General features: G+C 44.8%; 1 protein-coding gene across 1 annotated transcript in view; it reads left to right on the top strand.

The window, feature by feature from the left end:
- ASB6 (ankyrin repeat and SOCS box containing 6) overlaps window positions 1–21,263 on the top strand; it is a 71,099-nt gene that overhangs the window by 5,076 nt on the left and 44,760 nt on the right. Inside the window, exon 2 of the mRNA XM_069609226.1 lies at window positions 8,003–8,154. Within this exon, the coding sequence (XP_069465327.1) occupies window positions 8,009–8,154 (146 nt within the window). The 5' untranslated portion in view covers window positions 8,003–8,008. The remainder of the gene's footprint in view (window positions 1–8,002; window positions 8,155–21,263) is intronic.

Here is a 21,263-nt window from a genome sequence, read left to right as displayed (position 1 = left end):
TCTTGAAGGAATTCCACTCCTTGTCAGTGCAAGCCTTTGAGGGCGATTCAGAGTGCTTTGAATTTTATGTACTCTTTTACTAGTAACCAGTGTAGGCTTTTCAGTGTTGGAGTGATGCGGTCTCTTCTGTTTAGTCTTAGTAGGATCCTGTCTGCTGTATTTTTCATCCTTTGCAGTTTCTTGGTGAGTCTTTCTGGCATTCCTAGGTATAGGCTGTTTGTCTAGTCGATTCTTGTGAGAATCAGGGTTATGATTGTGAGGGTTCTGTGGTGGAAGGAGAGCTATTGAGTAATTCCGAGTTGTCGTAGGAGGAAGAAGCAATTTTTGGTGATTGTGTTGACTTGCGTTTCCAGTAATAGTCTGTTGTCCATGAGTATTCCTAGGTTGTTTACTACATTTGTAGTCTCTGGTTGCATTCCCATGTCGTTTGGCCTGTCCAGTTGTGGGTTCCCTCCGTCGATACCTGCGGGTGAGAGCATTATTTTTGTTTTAGTTGGGTTAATTTTGAGGTTGTTCGCTGTCATACAGTTGTATATGTTTGAGAGGCAATTGTTGAGGTTGTTATTTTGTTCCTGGTGTTTGTTTTCACAATCAGTTGTGTGTCTGTCTAGTTGTAGGCGGTACGTCAGTGTGATCAAATGATTTTCATCAATGGGCACATGTGGAGTGGAGGGGAACCCTGTGGGTCTCCACAGGATATATGTTGGGTGTTTGAACAGTGGTAGGTAGGTTCTTTTGGTTCGTTTGTTAGGAATGAGGTAAGCCACTTTGGTGTGGATTCCTGTATGCCCCGTTCCATCAAACTTATTAGTGTTGCATGGCTGATTGTGTCAAAAGCCGCTGATATGTCCAATAGAATGATGGCCGATTGGGTGTCGTCGTCTGCGTTTATTTTCAGGTCATCCTAGATCGATAGAAGTGCTGATTCTGTTCCTCTCATCAGTCTGAAGCCAACTTGTGATTGGTCAAGTATTCCGTTTGTTTCGACGCGTATAAGAAGGATCTTGTAGACGTGGTTCTCCAGGATCTTTGCTGGGTAAACTTGTGATTGGTCAAGTATTCCGTTTGCTTCGATGCGTATAAGAAGGATCTTGTAGACGTGGTTCTCCAGGATCTTTGCTGGGTAGGGCAGGTTGGCTATCGGTTTGTAGTTTCTTGGGTCTTCTGCACTTTTTAACCTTTTTATCAGTGGTTTGATGTATGCCGATTAGATGGAGGACGGTACTATTCCTCTTTTCAGTGAAAGATTAATTGGGTTCTGGAAGCGCGCATTTTTTTGTTTTTCTCCAGTTTGTTCTGTGAACCATTTTGCTGCCAGTGTTTTGGTGTTGCTTTGAATGTTTTAGCTGATGCTAATTGGTCAAGGGCCTTAGTGATCCAATGTGTCCTGTTTGTATCAGTGGGATCTCTTTCGCTTGGGACGGTAGCGTCTAGAAGGTTTGTTAGGGCCTCTAGGTTCAAGTTCTTGCTGGTGTGGAGAGGGTACTTCCCGGCCGGTAGGCGCTTTTGGGGTGTGATGTAGAATGGGATCAAGTAGTGGTCACTCCACACCATTGGTGTAGGTGGCACGGATGCGCATAGTCCTTCCCTGCAGAAAATAGCATACAGGGTGTGTCCAGCGTCGGTGGTGGATCCATTTTACCATTTGCTTAAACTGCAAGGTTTCTAGGAGAGCGCAGTGAGTTTGCTGTGTACACATTTTCCTTTTCAAACCATATGTTGAAATCTCCCAGTGTGACTAGGTTGTCGTGGTGGGTTGATAGCATGGCAGCCTCGTCTGTTAGTTTTGTTGCAAAGTTGGGGTTGTAAGAAGGTGGTTTGTAGATCAGAAGGAATACTATGTTGGTTTGGTCGTTGAGTTCTACCTTGATGAGGGATTCATAGTCTTCTGTGTTGGTTGTGATGATTCGAGATGCTCGGACGTGTCCTTTGTAATTGCGATTCCGCCTCCTCTTTGGTTTTCTTTGTTGGCGTGTACTAACTTATAATTGTCAGGAATTGCTTCCCTCGCGATGGCTTTATAGTTGGCTGATAGCCAGGTTTCTGTGCCTCCTTCGCTTAGCAGGTCATCGATTTATGTTTTGCCTTGGATCTAACGTTGAGGAGGCTGCAGTGTAGTTTGCTTGATTTCCCTTTCGGGTTGTTTTTAGTATTGTTTGTTCTGAGGTGTGTTCTTGGTTGGTTTCCGTTCCAGGTGGGTTTTCCCCGGTTGAGTCTGTTGGGTGGTTCTTTGTTGGTCAGTCTCTTTGTTGAGTAGACTACTAAGGTTTATGACGGGGTTGGTGCTTGTTCGTTCCTGGTGGTAAACGGGGCAGCTACCCGTTGGTGGTTCAAGTCTTGGTGATGTAGGGGGTGTAGAGTGTGATGGATTCCAACTTGTCCCTTGTTTTGGTTGGGGTATTGTCCATGGTGCAGACCGCTTTGGGGGGATTTATTAGTTGTTGTTGTGGTGTCCTGGTTGGTTCTGTATTTGTGACGCTTGTTGGCTGTCTGTTCGTTGTAGCTGTGCTGTTTTTGTTTGGACATGTAGCGAGAAAAGTAGTCTGTCTTTGCTCTTATTTGTACGTCTCCTTGGGCCATCTGGGATGTTTGTTTGTTTTTTGGGGTTGTGGGATCATGCTGGGCGGTGCCTTCTTGAGTGGCTTGGGTTTTCTTATTAGTCTGTTCTGGCTTCTTTGTCTTTCTTGTGGTGAGGCATGATGTGTGGGTTGTGAGTGGGCATCCCTCTTTTGATTAGTGTTTTTCCTGGTCTTTTGTGTTTAGCCTTTGCTGTTTGTGGTTTGTTGCTTGTTTTGGTTCCATGTGTTAAAATCGTGGCAAAAATGGCCCCCCTGCAACCCCCAGACCAATTATATCATTTAAGGGGAGAGCGGTGAGTCCCCCTCCCCCTCTTGTTTACCTTAAATGGTATAACGGGGTACACCTTTACCGGGTCAAACCACAGCATTTTTGATGCATATTTTTTTGCACAGGCGACATTTTTGCCACATTTCTATTACTGCATACTTTGTATTTGGTAGGTTGTGGGTAGTTGAGACCTCGGTTGATGGGACTTTGTGGTTCCGTTTGCATATTGCTGCTTTCTTTTTTGGATCGTATGGTTTAAAAAAAAAATATATTTCACTGAAAAAAAACTTTGTTAAAGGGACGTTATGGTTAAGTTGCACTAAAATGTTGTTAAAAGGATGTTCTGGTAAAATCGAAAACCCCCTGAAATTTGCCAGTTATGGCAAACTAAGCAACCACTGTGCACCGCTAAGACTAACACCCAGGATATCAAAGATGACATCACAAATATCATTGATGACATCACATGTCTAGCCCCTTCTTTTTTTTGTTCACTGCCATATCTAGGGCAGGTGGTTTAATTTACTGACCGTTAATTTACTGACCGTCAAACTATTACATTTATAGATATTGCTATTCTCACATGTTCTTACACTACTTTCCTTAGAATTTAATAGCATCTTATGATGTACATATATAGGGGAAGAAGCAGGCCTGAAACGCAGCAATCATTTTTGTGCGTGAATAAAATCATGTAGATTATACACAGTTGCTAAGGGTACTGCCTCTTGTTTGCTTACTTTACTCTCCATATATAAGCCCCATATTTGTATTATGTTTTGTGTGTATTAGTAGAAATATGTACTAAATGATGCATTATTAGCTACTCCGTACATGTTTCACAGTACGGAAAAGTCTGATACAGAAGCATTCACCGTTTTTTAATTTTAATTAAAAATATAGCACCTCTGTGGTGTATGCTGCAGCCAATACCTACATTTCTGTATGAGTAGGTTCCTGTACTAGAAAGAACACTGCAATGGAATGTTCTTTAGAACACTACATTGCGTAATGTAGTATGTAGTTTATTACACATCTCCCGATAATCCCTGATACTTTTTTGCCAACATTACATTTTCAACCCCTTGTATGAAAGGTAAATGCACATGTGATGTCATCCATGATATTTGTGATGTCATCTTTGTCCTGGGTGTTAGTCTTAGCAGTGCACGGTGGTGGTGCGAGTTATGGTTGCTTAGCTTACCATAACTCGTGAATTTCAGGGGGTTTTCGATTTTACTTGTAACAATAACGTCCTTTTAACAAATTCTTTTTTTACGGAATTTATAGGTTTTTTTAGTGCAACTTAACCATAACGTCCCCTTAATGTTTTTTCAGTGAATTTCATGGGTTTTTACCAGTGCATGCTATTTTCCTACAACTTACTAATATCATACTTACCAAACATAACAATATTTGTGTCCAATTTACAAAGTGTCACCTTAAAACTCTGCCATTTCCCACCTTCTAGAATCATTTTTATCTCTTCTACACACTTTCTGCAACTATTTCAACTAGTTTTGCATCCGTAGATGTCTACGAACATCTGACCTCACTGTGGACCTTCCGGACAGTGCCACATGATCATACACTAGCGCGCGGCATGACGTGTCCAAGAACCCGTCCGCACTTCACAATAAGATCCGTCCTTCGTGACAATTCAGAACTGCATTTTCTACTGATCTAGGAACTTTCAACTTTGCACACCTCCTACACCTTTTCGTACTCCTTATCCATTACCAATCTAGTACACAGTACATACTTGGAAGAGTTTTATCAAAACTGCTATTTATCTTAATGGCATCAGTTATTGCCATCCCTCCTCCCCAAGAGCCACCACCACCAGCTGGAGGACCTTCACAACAACAAAAAGACAATGAAGAGGACAAAGAAGATGAGGTAGAGGAAGTGCCTACTTCTAGCACCAAGATCGAATCATAGGTGTGCCAGTTCTTTGCTACTGTTGGGAGTGTACCAAAGGCTAAAGCTACCAAAGTGAAATGCACAGAGTATTCAGTCGCAGACTACCTGGACCGTACTCCTACGGGACCACCTCCATGCGCCGCCACACCAAATCCCAATGACCGCAATGCTCTCAGAAAGGTTGTTCCTTTCTCAGCAAGTAGTAAGCTGTCTTCCTCCACCTCCTCTTCTTTAACAAATACTGTAACCACACAGCCTGATGTCTGCGGCCATTGGTGCGTTATAAATAAATAATTGAGGGCTACAGAACATTATCGTCCATTGCATCCCCTGAAATGGGGATGAAGGCCATTAGCACCCCCGCTTCACAAAGCGGGAACCCAGGGTGCTAAAACATAAATTTTTCTTCCCGCTGTAGGAAGGAAAATCCTTTTCCAAGACAGCCAACATGGAAAGAGAAGGCGGGGCTCCGTGCACAGCCCCTCTTCCCTTGCCATGATAGCCTGCCAAACCCTATGAACATATCGCCACCAGCACTTTTTCTTTTTCCCTTTCAAACCTATCCTACCTTCGAATAACTTTACCACATAGCTGGTCCCAGGTAGACATAGCCACTTTAACACCATTTTTCGTCCATAGCGGTCATGGCCAGTAGACAGATTGTCCACGTCATTACCTTATGCCATGACCCAGACAATCTGGCAACTGCCCACGGCCACAGGCTATACCTCGATCATCAAAGGTATATGTCTATTTTTTTGTACCTACATTATTACTTATCAAAAAATAGGGGCACATTTGCAATATCATGCTTTAATGTCCTTGCCAATGCTCCTCACGAGTTTGCTCGAAACCCGCCCATGTTTTATTTTTTTGAATTGTCAAAATATATGTACATACAGTAGTCATATAACTTAGCCCCCACTTGACAAAGTCCATTCTGTTTTTGCACAAACATTGAAGGTTGGGTCTATAATCTTTCTCAAAACTTATGTCCACATTCGTCAAATAGCAACAAAGTTATAAGCCATCTAAAAATGTTGAGACCCCCTCTAATTTCGCCCCCTCTTGAGAAAATCCCACGAAACTTTAGAAAACCATTTAAAGCAAGATCCAAAATCGTTTTGCCAAATGTTGTTGTGCAGATTCGTCAAATGACACCACATTTATATGCATTTACAATATTTTGGGAGCCCCCCTCTAATCTTGCCCACTCTTGACAGAATCCCACAAAACTTTGCAAAAACCATTCAGGATTAGTCCTAGAATAACATTTCTAAATTACATGCAGTTTCACTGAGTGTCTCAAAAGTTATAAGCCATCCAAAAACTGATTTTCCCCAACCCTGTAATGCAGAAATGGGTACAGATGCTCTAGGACAGCTGAAGTGTCCGCACCACAGGACTGCCCCAGGACATCTGGAGTGTTCAGACTTTTGGGGGGTGAAACAACCGTTTTTTGGCTTCATATGGCCATATCCCATCCCATCCTCATCCCCCCACCTCCCCAGAGATTGAGGTTGATAAGTGAAATGCTGCTTTTGTTTTCACCGCGCTGTCCGCGGACCCCCAAAAAGTCTGCGAATCCAAGATGGCGGATGTTTCAGGAAAACCGACGCATTTCACGTTTTCCCACCAGCCAATCAGTGGCCGCGTCCCGATGTCCGCGGACCACGCAAAAGTCTGCGTGGCCTGTCAGTCCGCGGACCGAACAGGGAAGCGATTCCGCATAGCAGACATAGATATCACTAATTTTATTTTACTTACATTTTTGTCATTTTAAACAAAAAAAACTACTGGGTATTATGTCTGGGGAAAAAAAGAAATTTTGGGAACCCCCCCCGTATAACTTTGCCCCCGCTTGACCAAACCTCACCAAACTTTGCAAAGAAATTCAGAGTGGGCCATAGTTTCGTGAGGATTCGTCCAGGGGGAGCAAAGTTATAAGCTGCCCAAAAAGTGCTCTTCCTATGGGATTAGCAATTTAACCATAACTATATATATATATATATATATATATATATATATATATTTCCCAGAATAACCCCCAAATCATCAGGGACAAACGTGCAATATCTTGAAGTGTTCAGCAAGTCATCCTAAAAGCATCACCCACCATTCTGAGACCTTTGCTGATGACTTTAACAGCGTATTGATATGGGAATGACTTCTAGTGTTCGATGATAATCTGATGACTCCAGGATGGTCTCTAAAGTCAACCTTTCAGGGTTTAATTCTTCGGACAGGGCCGAGCGTCCGACTCCCTTAAAGTGTTGGCACTTAAACCCCAAACCCCCCCCCCCCCCCCGATGCGTTCCCCTCGTAAATGTCCTGAGTCTAAGGCCTTCCCCAGTAAGGCCTGTGAGGCTACACCCCGCTTCATTTCATCTGCTTAATAGCCAGATGCACTTTGCATGTTTTTAGTTTGTGATTGTGCCATGTATGCCCCTACGAACATGAGATTGCAAAGTAATATTGTGTACAAAGCAGGAATTGGCTGCGACATAAGGGGACAGGCCCAACCTATGTCTGAACCCTTTCCATTCAATGCCTCTGGATCTCACTGTTAAATCATTTGGTTGACCCCACCCCCCCCATGGCCCCAGAATAAGTGCAACCTCTGCCAGACGTATTTTGGTTCCTTTTTAAACCTTGCCCATTCAAGGACCAATGGCCTCTTTCCCAATAGGTGTTTCGTTCTGAGCCCATCCCTGAAAGCCACTGGTTTACACTTCTACCCGTAATACCCACAAAAAAACCTTTGGATCAGAGCCCCCACGTCTTCTCTCCAAGTACCTGTGCCTACTGCCTTGTTAGTGATTGTGTGTCAAAGAAACCCCAACCCCCAAGCTCTGTGGTTTAGCATCAGATCAAAGCTGCAACTCTCCAGATGTTTGGGTAATGGCTGACATGATCGCTCACCATGGACTAATCTGGCTAGGGGAGTGATGTTAGTTGTACAGCAAAGCCTCTGGAGAGCCAAAGGTTGCAGACAACGGCTCTTGATCCTAGCACTGGCCCCACTACCAGCAATACTTTTGTGCCACGTGCCAGAGTCCCCACCTTAAAACCCCAGCGTAGTTGTCCTGCCTTTTGAAATCTCCTGCATCTGTCTTAAGCTCCACTTCAAATCTCCTGAAGCTGATGGTTCAGACCTTCCACTCTGTATATTTGTGTTAGTCCATGCAGTGCAGGCTGCCTTTTTGATTCCAATGGTCGTGTTTGGTTTCAGGTGTGAATGGTCATCGCTCAGGTCTGCGTCATGCCGTTCCTGCATGGCTTCCGCAGGATCATTTTCGAATACCAGCCCCTCGTGGATGAGATCTTGGGAGCAATGGGAATACTAGACCCAGAGAGGCACGAAGGAGCAGAGAACATGCTCAGGTAACTTCCTCCATGCTTGTCTGATGCCGGTGAAGTGGTGCAATGAGTGCTTGCCATACATTGCCAAGTCGTATGTTTCCCCAGCTTTGTTGCAGTGTTTATTTGCTTGTACAGTGTTCAAAGGACAATATAGTATTGTTGGTGTGGATGTCTTTTATCCTTGATTACTGCAGAGTCCATAACGCACCTTATTTCCTTTTTGTGTGTGAATTGCCCCATAAAGCGGCTTCCCTCTAAAGGGGGTAATTCACTCCCAGGTCAAGAACTGGACACTTGTAAAACATAACATGTGAAATGGTAGCAGACTTGGGATTCTTTTTTTAAACTTGTCAGTTGACAGCAAGCTTAGCAGACGATTAGGAGCAAATGGCTGACTTTCAGTCATGTAAACAAGCTTGTCTGGAAATCAGAAAGAACTAGACTGTGATTTGCTGGAGTAAAGGGAGAGACTGGGAGAAGTAGGCGACATGCAGACTATTGGAAAGATAAACCATGGGGTTGAAGAAGAGAGGTACGGTAAGTGGGTTTCTATAGCACTCGTCTGTAAATGTTGCCCTTGTTGTGCATCGCGCTGTAAAGACTGCCAGTGGGACGGGGAGGGTTTTGGGTTGCTAGAGAGGCAAATGCGGATAACCTGTAGTGTTTGAGTGCAGGTTGGAAATGACCTTTACCAGTGTGCCAGTATGAAAGTTTTTTGTCCTAGTTTTGCTGTAAGGGCTGGCCAGTGGTTGTAAAGCATTGATTGAGTGAGTGGTTGTTGATCGAAAATGGTAGAGGTCTGTTAAATACATTAGACCTTGTAGGTTGTCTGAAGGGAGTAATTTAAATGTACAGTTGTGATTTTTAGTAAATAACAGGTTAGGTGACGGATCGGAGGGGAGGGTTGAGGGGGAACGAGTGGGGGCATTGTTGCTTCTTGGCTATTTGTTGTAGATTTCTTCAAGGGATTATATTGCGGCTCTATGTTCTGCGGCCAGGGCCACAAGTCGACGGCAGATCCCACGGATGGTGATCTAGAGGGGTAGAAGGATTCTGATTTGTGAGCTATTATTCCAGATAGTACCTATCCAAAATGGGCATTGAGGAACTGGTTGTGGATGCTTCTTACAATATGACATCTTTGAGTGATGGGCATGATCCTTTGTTCATTTTTGCGTCACGATGCTGGGTTCGGGAGGATATTTAATGCATTGCTCTGGGAGGTTGCTCTTTACTTTTATATCTTCCAAGAGCTAAGTCTTTTAATGTTGAATGATTCACTTCCAGGCAGAGATGTTTAGGTAGGGTGTGCTAGAGTTTCATGGCCTGAAATGAGAATGAGGAGCCCGTTGTAATTTCTTATCGAAGGCCAGGACTATAGACTAGTGCAGCGTTGCTGGACCTTAAGGTTCGAGAAGAAATGTTGTGCTGGAACTTTCTTCTTTCCATGGTAGGACCAACGTGCAATGCTCGGTTTTGAAATGAATCCTTTTATTGACTTGCAGCCACAGAACATAATTCCTAATGCTAGTGTGGCATGCTCGAATGCCTCCATTGCGAAGGGATAGTCTCACTGCTGAATTCTGGACACTGTAGTTTATCAGGTAGTCTGGGATTCTGAGAGTGAGGCAGAGAGCCCAGTCTGCTTAGTTCTAGTGAAATCGTGGTCGGTGTTCTGTGGGGGAAGTTAAGGAATGATGCAGTGCAAAGTTGGAAAAAGATGCTTCCGATTATGGCACTGACCCGTGGTTCAAGTATGAGGATGTTATCTTGTGGTTCCAAGATTCCTTAGCGCGGTCGACAAACTGGGCATTCGCCCATCTCTTCATGCCAAGGGATTGTGGTTTTGGAAGTTCTTGGACTGTAGTGCTCCAACAGGTTTGGTAGGATTGACATTTTAGCCTGTTGTCATCCATGTGTCCACATGTGCAAGGAATGTTTTAATATCTGGAGCATTTGACTGGTTGGTCTTGAGCTTGTAGATTATTTGTCTCCTCTACGTAGCTGTAACATTTGAAACAGGCCCGTTTATCAGGTCTAGTAGGGTTTCATGTAGATGTTGAATAGAAGAGGCGTATGGATCCCTGCGGTTACGCCAGATTAGTGAGCAACGCTGGGATTTGTAGGTGTCTATAATGCTGGTGGTGTTTTTGCCCGGGAGGAATGAGGTGACCCAACGTGGAGCTGTTGCTAAATTCCAATTTATTCTAGTCTTTTTGGGAGGACCTTGTGACTTGTGCTGTCGAATGCAGCTGGGATGCTCAGAGGGACGAGAGTGCTCCGAGTTTTAATCTGCTTTATATTTGAGTGTGTCCTAGATCAAATGCTGGACCACATGATGTTATGAGTCCATGCTGTGCCTCTTCCAGGGCGTTGTTATTCACAATGAAGTCTGGAGTTGACAGCACATTAATTGTTCCAGTAATTTCCCAATGAAAGGCATGTTTGAGATTGGGCAAACAGAACTGGGTTATTTTGGTCCGCTCTGGGCTTTTGAGTGAAATGCCTGATTTAAGGAGATTTTAAAGGGGGCATGGGGCACTTCTGGTGCAGCTGGAGTAATTGAGGAAGAATGGGATAATGGCTGTTCTGGATATTTTGTGATGGATTTGTAATAATTGGGAGGGCATGGATCCTCTACAGTTCCAGTGTTGCGTTACTCCATGGTACCAAGTAAGTCCTTAGCAATGTGAGGAAGGCATGGTATCAACAATAAGACAGACACAAGTGACCACAGTTCAAGGGTGTTTATTGAACTTTTGCAGGGGAGTGAAAAACGCCCATCCAAAGATGGGAGCAAACTACAACCACAAATAATAAAGAAGGCAGTCCTAGTGGAGTCTTGTCAACTTAAAAGGGCCTGTACTAAAAAAACCTATTGCCAATTATTACTGCTAAATACAAATAGTGTGGGGTGAAGTTCATGAAAAAGAAGTGTTCACAAAATAAGTCAGACTAAGTGGGCCGTTGGCCTCCCTTCCCCACGTTTTCAGCACAGGGCAAGGCAGTTCACTAGAGCAAAGCGCACATTGACTTCTGCGGAACAAGGATACAGTTCAATCTTCACAGTTCAGGACCTTTTGGGTCGAAGCTTCTTTACTAACCGTAAGTCTCTAGACTCACAAGGGCCTGCTGTGCAAAAACAATATGTAAACTTTCTTTTCCTTTCAAAGTTGGGTGTTCACCCAGGATAACCCTCAACCGGGCTCATATCCCTTTCTTTCAGTCAATAAGTCTCCCAGAGCCGGGCTCAGACCAATTGTGATTTACCTTAAACTATTGTAGACTTTCGAATGTGCACAAGGTTTAGCTTGACCCGTTGCGTGGCCACTTCGAGTTCGTTATTCCTTTTTCTCACACATCAGTTGGATACCCGACAGACTTTCGAATGAGCAGCCACATTGCGCCAGACCATTCTGTGTATCTTTTGTTGGCCTCCCAAAGTTCAATTACTCCTTTGGTTCCAATTGCATTTGTGTCGCTCTTTGCAAACGTCTCACACACTCTTCTCTTTGTACAATGTTGCCGCTTGCAACCTTAGTTCAAAACACAAGCTGGTTTGATATCCGTGTCTCCAACTCACCGGCTGTGCTGTTTCTTCTGACGCCACTTTGTTGTAGTAGCCAAGGACAGTACCACGGCAGCAATCACTCCTCCCCGCCTTGGTTATCGACGCGGGAGAGCCCCGGGTACCTCTGACACACTGTGCAGGTTTGATCAGCCTTAGTTCCTGGTCTTCGGTTTCTTACTTTTCAAGGCTCAGGAAAATAACTTCCCTCCTTGCGACTCTCTGATCTCGTCTTTCTCCTTGCATTAAACTGCCATCTTGGAACTGCTGTTTCCTCACTGGGAGTGTGCTTTCGTGCTCCGCCTTTTATCTGTTTGGGGAAGCGTGATGGAAGTCGGGTGTGTATAATAATCCGTAATTGCCTGACCTTGCCTGTCCATGGTGTTGGAACATGTCGGGTATACAGCTCTGGTGTTAGTCCGTTGTCGCTCACAGTGAAATGTTAGTGAGAAAGTGTTTGTGTTGGAAAGGGTGGCGGGAGGGTGTTGAAGTCCTAGGTATCCTATCTGGCAGGATGGAGAAAAGGTGTTATTGGGAAGGGGATACCACATGTCACCCTTTCTATGTCCCACTTCCACTCCCGTGGACCCCTCATCCAGGTGATCCTCCCGCACTGGTCCACCCCCAGGAACTGGATCCAAAAGCGATGGTCTTGTCGTGGCTGCCTGGATGACAGATCCCGGGGACTGGCGGGTGAGACACCTTCAGGTTTCTCACGGCATTGAAACGGCAAAGAAAAGTTTAAAAGGAGGTGGATGGAGCCTGTGTGGCATGTGTGAGCATTCTTTATTGTCTGTGTTGTTGGATGTCGCATCTTTTGTTGTTGAAATGTACAGCAATCTGATCCAAGATTTTGGTTGTGTTGGCGTTTGTTCGGTTTTTAGTATTGATGCAATGTATTGCACTTACAATATTTTTGAGAATAGCAAATGTTAGATGACTTGCACTAACCACTCCTGCTCCCCTCCCTCATACCTCCCAAGTACCACACGTGCCCCAAGGGGCAGATACACGAAACAAACAAATTGCACATCCAACACATTAAACAATCCCAGACAATTTGCCTACCCCTCCAGCCAGTGCACAAAGCATATCAGAAAGCCGACACACTGCTGCCAGTTTATCCTGGTTCTGCAAGCATCAACAAACGAGCACAGCCTCTATCCTATCCCTCTTCCCTCATGAACCCACTCACTTTCTTACAGAGCCACGTGAGCGCCTTGAGACCATGCAAATGGTAACTGTGCGCGGTATAAGTCAACGTAACAATTGTTGTATTTCCCTTTGGTTGTGCTGATTCAGTGTCTTTGGAGTAGTGTGCTTTCTTTGCTGATTTTTTTTTTCCCTGTGAAAGCAGAACTGTTGCTACGTAGATTTGCTAATTTTTCTTCCAGATTTACTTTTTCCAATTTTCCTTTTCTATGTGACTTAGTTTGGGGGTGAAGAATTTAGCCCGTTTCTTCTTTTGTGAGTTTTTGAAAGGTTTGTTGGGGTCGATACTGTCGAAGGTGGGAACTAACCCATGGTGGAGTTTCACATTCAGCGTAGTCGTTGGCCTTTCTCTAGGAAGGGTGGAACTGATTCCTTCATTTCCTTCCGGTGTCTAATCATTGATGGTTCTGCGGGAGGTTCAGGGGGTGTCTGTGAATAATGTGAAAAGCGAATGTCTCCAGAGGTAAAGTGCTGATGAGCGCAATAATATTTTTGTTGCAGAAAATACTATGCAGCGTATGACCGTCTGAGTGTGGTCCATTTGAGGTGTAACATGGCAACGTTTTTACTCTGAGGAACTTTGTGGCAGGGTTCGGCCAGATGTTAAAAAAAAAAAAAAAAAAAATCTCAAAGCTTAGCTAGATGTTGGTGCTCTACAGGCAGGTTGGCGAAGGCATATGCAAGCTAGTCTACACAGCGTGGGCTGTAGGAAGGGGGTCTGCATATTAGAAAGCAAAGTGACGCGGGGGAGAGCTGGATCGTTGATTGAGGTGGTTGAGACTGTGAAGGGGTCTCCATGAACTAGCGTTTGCCCTCCTCTCCTGTTGCAATTACCATGTATGATGTTGTAGCCTGCTGGGATACGCTTGTGGATAACCAGTGATGGGTCATCAGAAAGCCAGGTTTCCGCATTAACTGAAGGTCTGTTTTGTCTTCCGAGAGTACGTCGAGCATTCCAACAGAGCATTTGGAGACAGTTTGTTGCTCAGGAAGCATCTTGTGTCCATCATTGGGGTGGGTTTGGTTTGTTGAGTGGATGTTATTGAGCCGTTTGTGGTTGCTTTTGTTAATTTCCCAGGTTTCCATATGAAGGTGTTTAGTAGGCTCTTTTGGGGGTCTGGCTTATCCATGTGTCTTTCCTCCGAGGACATGCTGGATTCAGTAGGGAGTTTAGTGATTGATGGTGTAGTAGACGTTGCTTCGTAAGGGTGCAGTCTCATGGCTGTCGGTTTAAGCGTAGTAAGTGATGGGTCAGTGATGAGACTGTGTGTGATTGAGGAAGTAGGGATGCCTAGCTTGTCCCTGCAGCAGTTTGGACGGCATGCTCGCGGTAAAAGCTACTACGTATATTGGCGCTCACTCTCAATTTTCTACATATACACATCATGCCCTTTCTTACTTGCAAGGAGTTCCTTTTCATCTCATTAGCCAAAGGCTAGTGAATAGTGAAACAATGGTTGCACTAGTTAATTGCACTTTTCTGATCTATAATGAAACCGTTCTAATCGACACAATGGATTCCAAACATTGAAATCTGGATCCATGAGATGGGGTTTATTTCCCAATATGGTCCTGATCACAGCTTGCACATGTTTCGACACAATGTCGTTTTCAAGGCAATACTTAATGTGATCTCAAGCCCAATAGCTTCCAGGTAATGCTATATTCTTGTTTGTATTTGTTCTACACTGTATTATCTTCTCCGCTCAATGGCTTTTTCCCTGTTCATTGTGCATTAATGCATCACTTGTTCTTAGTATATGCAGCTCCTGATTAGGTTGGTTGTCCTGTGAGGAATCACGCCATCAGCCCTAGTGAATATTGCAACATTTGAGGCCTGGTATGTTCATCCAGAAATGGGGGCAATAAACGTCTTGTGGCAACACGCTTTTTCGACTGGTGAGTTTCTAGTATGTTGTAAGGTAGTACTTGCATTATTCAAGGGTTTGGTTGTGGTACAGACTCCAGTGCAAGTGTTCCCTTGGAGTGTGGAGACTAAATTGTCTGGAAACCTTTTTAGGATCCTCCATCCAATCCCAAGAAAAATAGTTGGGACTGCCAAGCCAAATAGTCGGAGCCAAGAATTGATTATTTAAAAAATGAATGCTGGTGGGTGCAGCAGAAAGGGGAGTGTGAGACTACAGGCATGGGTGAACCAGCTCCTCAAGAGCCGTACATACATAGCCTCTCGGGTACAGCGAGCTTGCCAATGAGCCCTTGATTTTTGTGGCAAATCAACTTCTGGGGTATGTGTGGCCCAGGAGTGAATATCGGTTTCTAAATCATCAATCAACCCCACACCTCTTAATACACCAGAAGGGATCCGAACAGATTATAAACAAGCAAATTATAAATCACCTTGACCAATTTTGGTAACATGGACAGAACGGCAGGCTTATCTCCAAATTGTGGATTGTTGGTTAGTTGCAACACAGATTACCCAATGATAAAAGACACTGTCCAGTGAATATAGCTTCAAAAATATCTACTTTATTTATATCACATCAGACAGTTCCAGCAACACTACGAAATACAGCCCCTCCCTGTAAAGGAATGCAAAGGACCGACGGCTTCAAAGAAGGAAAAGGGATGCACTCTGGATACTGACAGGAGGGTAGTCTGTATGGTTAACCACAACAGTTTGTTATCTTGGCTTCACTACAAAGAAAACAATGGGTCTTAAATACAAATTCTGGGGGCCTTCTGGGACGGACCAGGGGAAAACAACCACAATGTACCTTGTGCTGTAGGTGTTCTTGATGCTCAACTGGGTCGAGTCGGCTTCAGTGCGCTTTTGCAGTCTTCTGTGACAGGGTTCAAGATGGGAGTCAGCTGCGGGTATGAGACGGCAAGACTGTTTGGCGAGCGAAGCTGGACGAATGGCTGCAGGCTGGCCTACACAGCGGCTTGGGGTCTGGAATCATCTCAGATTAGCGGTTCTGAAGCACTGGTCGAGGTTCTGAAGCACTGGTCGAGGCGCCTCGGATGTCTTTAAGCAACTGGGGCTTGAAAAAGGTTATTGTTGTAATCTGGTTCAGCTTGAGGAACTCGACGGACACGAAAATTTACTTTAAGGTGGATGTCGGGTGCTTGTCGAGGCACTTCTCCCAGCTTCTTCACTGGGCTCTCAACTTCTTCACTGGGCTTGAGCCGTCCTTTTAAGGCTGATGGCCCAAAGCTGAACCGTGTGTTGCAGGCAGCTGCCTTGCCCTTGATTTTGGGTTCAGAGACCACCTGACACTTCCTACCTAGGAAGCTTGATGCACCTACCAGGGCACGCTGTGTGCTGGCTGGTTAATGGTTCTGGAGCGGCTTGAGGGTCCTTTGGATTCAGTATCTCCCTCTGGTCCCTGGGAGATTTTAGGGGAGTGATCTTGCTTTCTTCTTAGGAAATCCTGGCCTTCCTTCACTGGCTGAAGATGTAAGGCAGGATGTACCTCCAGCCAGGGTCCAATGAGGAGTACGTCTTGCTACTCCTTGCTATGTATTCAGATCTGCCAAAAGAGGGGCTCAGCCCCCTTTTTTAAAGCCAAGTGGGTCACAGTGATTGGTGTAGGCTAAGCCAACTTTAATGAAACCATCTCCTGTATGCATGAGGTCATAACCAGGTGCTCTGCAACGGAAAAAGGTAAAGGGATGAAAACGTGTTAGTAAGTCCCACCCATCTTACTGTCGTTGATAAAAGAGTTAATGGCTCTCTGTGGTTCCTGATTACATCGGCAGGTCTCCCTTGAAGCTACGGCGAGACAGACTTTCTGGTTCCTGCAAACTACTTTCTCATACCTGATGAATGGGGTCCCACTACCGGGGAGGCTTACTGTACCTAGGCAGTCTCAGACATGACCGTTCACTGTTAATGATACTGAGGGCTGGAGCTGGCTTCAGATTGACAGTTACATAGGAAAGGTTGTTTGGGTTTCCGGTCTCCTTCGTTAACCTCTGCAGCCCCATGTGGGCTTGTTTGAAGAACACTCTTGGTATGATAATTGCTGTCACCCGCTGAAGGGCTCAGCAAAAGAGCAGGGCGGCTCCATGGAGCCTTTAATCAGGCTGGTCATGGTAGGGGGAAGTTTGGCCCTCCCCTTAGTAAGATGAGTCACATCTCAACTAAATATGACTGGGCACACTGCGTGTAGCCCATAACCAACTAAAGTAGACTCGTCTGTGTGTTTTTGGTGGTGTGGGCATAGGAACATGTGTGTGAATTAGTCCCACGCATTTTCTTGTGGTTGGTCTAACATCATTCAATTTAATTAAACATTTCAAAAAACCCCAGGCGAGTGCACACCCACTGTGCCGATGGTCTAATAATTCCTCACACCCCCTTGATGCATGGACTGGGATGCACTCACCTTGTTGTCGGGCGGGCTTATCCGTCTGAATAAGTCTGTGTCCCTTAGTATGACTGTTGGGTCGCGTAATAGTCTAGAGACAAGTTCTTAGCATAGGGCTTCTATGCAGGACTGCAAGGGGGGGGACAGATGTCCCTATCCTAAAGGATTAGACACTGGCTTTGGCGGATCATGTCTCCTTTTTGTACAGAGAAGGATGTACTGTACTGAAAATATATATTAAATGCTGAAGTAGTGACCATTTTAAGGCGTTTTAAACTATCCCTGGGACTGCAGGTCTTTGCTAAATTAACAGTCACTGTACGTAAGATGCTGTGGTGTTGTTGGGATTTATAATGCACACAGTTGCCATTTGCATGGTCTCTGGTCAACTGAGCAATCCCCTTGCTGGGTGTTTTGCAATACTTGAGCTTTGAAACTTTGGGGTGTTTAGAGGGTAATGGATGCCAGCGTAGTTCTCAGTGGCTCTTTCAACAGAGAGGTGACATTTTAGAGTGGTCTTGAGCCCAGACACTGATTATGCTCTAAGTTTTAGGGAGCTGCCAGAGCGTGAATGTGTGAAAGCAGGGGACTGTGCAGGGTGGAAGGAGGTGGTGAGGTTGATGGGTGCATGTGATCAATTAGGGGGAAGAATGGCAAGGTTTGAATGGCTGCCTGAGTGGCTAGTCCACAGGTAGACAAGGGAATGACTTGAAAGGATAGTGACTCTGTTGAAAGAATAGTGACTCTGCATCAAGGGAGAGGTGGATGGGGATAGAGGGCAATAGGGGTAAAGAAATTGTGTGCCCTCCTATGAGGAGGGTGGCATAGTAGGCCAGTCAGTTTGGGGCACACGGTTAGGGATAAGGGTCTTGACCAAGTGATGGAGTTTGGGGTGAACTTTCATTTTCAAAGGGTTATGCATAACCGTTCCCTGCAGTCCATGTACTGAATGTGATCTCCTACTTGAGTAGTTCCATGTGGGTACAGGAGATTTTGCTGTAACCTTGGACTTCCGGACACTGGTCTGGCTCATGGGAGATGAGCTAGAACAGTGTCCGGAAGTCCAAGGTTACAGCAGCAAAGCGAAGATTACCTCGAAGGCAGCAGAGATGCGAGTAGGATGAGATGCGAGTGGTGAGCAGTAGCCAGGGTTTTGTTGTTGGTGAATGCCAGTTCTATTGCATGTCTAATGCAAAACCTGGATTATTAGTGGTAGTCCTAGGTGTCCTGTTTTCTATACTTGGGTGACAGGGCTTATCTAATGGTCGAACAGATGGCTGATGCGCAATGCGGTCGCTTTGGGAAACAAGATGATGCTTTGCCACATGGGTTTGATACTCCGGACAGTCAGACATACACTGACCAATAATGGTGACTGATTTATTACAGCACTTAGAAACTATCAGAATGTTGTCTGGAGTGGTATATAAGTCATCAAATGATTGTCTTTAGGGCTAGCTGTTGATCCTGGATAAGCCAGGACCGCCACCTGGAAATAGGTAGTTAAGACCCCTAGAATGAAGTAATGAATTGAAGAAAGATGTGTGGGCAGGTTAGGAATTCCAGTTTCTTGACTATGGTGCAGAAGAGCTGGAGAATGTATGTATGTATGTTAGTACAGCAGGGGTGGTTGGACAGAAAGTCAGCCTACAGTGCAGGTTAGGGGGTGGATATGAAGAAGTCATGCTGTCTCCTAGTTTGTAGAAGCAGGAGGCCGAATAGGGGGGCTGAATGAGGAAAGACAGTGGAGCTGTCCTTTTGATTTTCACAGAGGAGAAATTTCCATATTCAGTCTTTGTCCCACCCAAAGGCCGTCCAGCACCGAAATGCTTCCTCTGAACAAGAGTGCCACAAGCAACCCCAGACACTTGTTTCTGTCCATTAAAAAAAGCTACTCATAGTTCCCTTTATTCCACCCTCCTCTTCCAAACCTTTGTTTGGTAATCCTACATAAAACCCACCCCCTCCCATGCAGTGCTTCACATACCGGAATATAAATAAAAAAATAAATATTGCATACTTGTTCACTGAGTCAAGGAAGTCCACAGATGAGAAAGCAATTGGTTCTAGAGTAAGAAAGCCGTGGTGTGTGTTCACTGATGAACCTGGCCACTGATCTCAGGTTTGAAATTGAGGGGAGCTATTTAGCTCCTGTCTGTAGCCGAGAAGAGCCTTGGCAGCAACAGCTACCAGGAGCTACTTTTGGGTCCCTTGCCAAATGATGCCAAACAAAGCACCAATGTGAATTTAACTCTCTGTATTTGGGACAGTATTTATTTATTGTGCAATATAGTTTAAAATCAAACTTTTGACACATACAACAACACTATCACAATTAAAAGGAAGAAAATTCATTATTATAACCACAAAATTACATTAAGAAAGTCCAAAACAATTGATCACTAAATCTCGTTCGCATTCAATACAGAAATCCAAAACCAAACGGATGAAATATCATGTGTGTACAAATCTGCTAAAAGTTTCTGTGCGATAACTAAGCCAGAACATTTGGTGCATATGTTTGTGTTTTCACTTCCTCATTACAGTACCGACAGTCTAATTCCTTTAAAATATTTGTTCTGGCTCCTGTCACATCCCCTGTTTCATAAAAATGTAACTTAATTCGCAAAACTGACGTCCCAAACTCACGGGAGGGATATATAATAAGATACGGTGCAAGTATATTAAAATATTTTATCGACCAGCTAAAAGGATCATTTTAATAAAATATCCCCATTTTAAAATCCAGTCCTTCCTAAAAAATTGTTTTTCTCGGAGCAGTGCATAATTTGTTTGCCGCTGAGTTAATATTAATTAGCACCCCGGGTGTGGGAGCCAGCCATCGGGTGGCTAGGAACGCAGGCTTGAACCGCCGGTAGAGTTGAAAGGGGGTCCTTCTTGGCAAGGTCTAAGATGTGAGAAGCAAAGGAGAGAGATGAGTCGAAGACCTGAGCCTCCGTGGAAGTAGAGGGAGGGGAGCCCATATTTATTTATTTACAAATTCTTGTATACTGCGCCACATGCCCATGGGACTCAGGGCACGCACATACAACGGACGGAACAAACAAAACTTCAACTTAAAGCAGTAAAAGAGAGAAAAGGGAGAAATCAAGCAGGACACAGGAGCTGGCAGAGAAGATGAAATGAGACTTTTTAGTTGGCAAGTCAAAGAGAAAGTTTTCCGCTTTCTCTTCAACTTAACCAGAGTCACGGAGGCTCTGAGTCAGAGGCATCAGATTCCAGGCAGTAGGACTTTGAACATTGGAAGCTGCGGCCTCCGGCGTGCACCAGCTTGAATTTGGGTTGAACCAATTTAAGTAGGTTTTGAATACTAAGGCTACGGGCAGGAGCATATGGCTGAAGATGTACCGCCAGGCACTGAGGAGCCAGATTTGGGATGCACTTATGAGTGCAGGTGAGAACTTTGTGTCTGATTCTGAGCTTGACTGGCAGCCAATGTAGGTCCCGCCTGGCTGCAGTGATGCAAGTTCGTCTAGACAGACCCAGAACCGCTGTATTCTGCACAACCTGCATGGCAGGAATAAATAGACTGCGAACAGTCACTAAGAATATTGTTGCAATAGTCTAGATGAGAATTAATGAGGACTGAGGACAAAGTTGCTGTATTCTCTCGGGGTCAAGAATGGTCGGATATTGCACAAGAGTTCATTGATCAGGCCACAAGAAGATCTGATCTGGCTCACATGGTGAGCTTGGCGTCCAGGACTACGCTGAGAGTCTTGACCTTCTTGGGTATCTGGATCATGGAGCCAAGAATAAGGAAGCTCTTGTACTCCGAGGAGAGAAACTTCAGTTTAGAAATGAGGCAAGCAAAATCAGAAGCTCAGTTTTGTTTGCATTGCGTGCAAGCGAGTTGGCAGCTAACCAGGCACGTATTGACTCATCAATGGTATTAAGGTTGGCCGAGTCCACAGAGTACGAGCAAGAGTGTTACGACAACCTGGGTGTCTGCGTAATTCACATACTGGACACCCAGGCTGTCGAGGAGTTTTAGA

Source organism: Ambystoma mexicanum, chromosome 8, assembly GCF_040938575.1.
Source record: "Ambystoma mexicanum isolate Mex_15411 chromosome 8, UKY_AmexF1_1, whole genome shotgun sequence".
NCBI classification, from domain to species: domain Eukaryota; kingdom Metazoa; phylum Chordata; class Amphibia; order Caudata; family Ambystomatidae; genus Ambystoma; species Ambystoma mexicanum.
The sequence above is the reverse complement of the archived record's forward strand: the minus strand, read 5'-3'. Positions and strand labels throughout refer to the sequence as shown.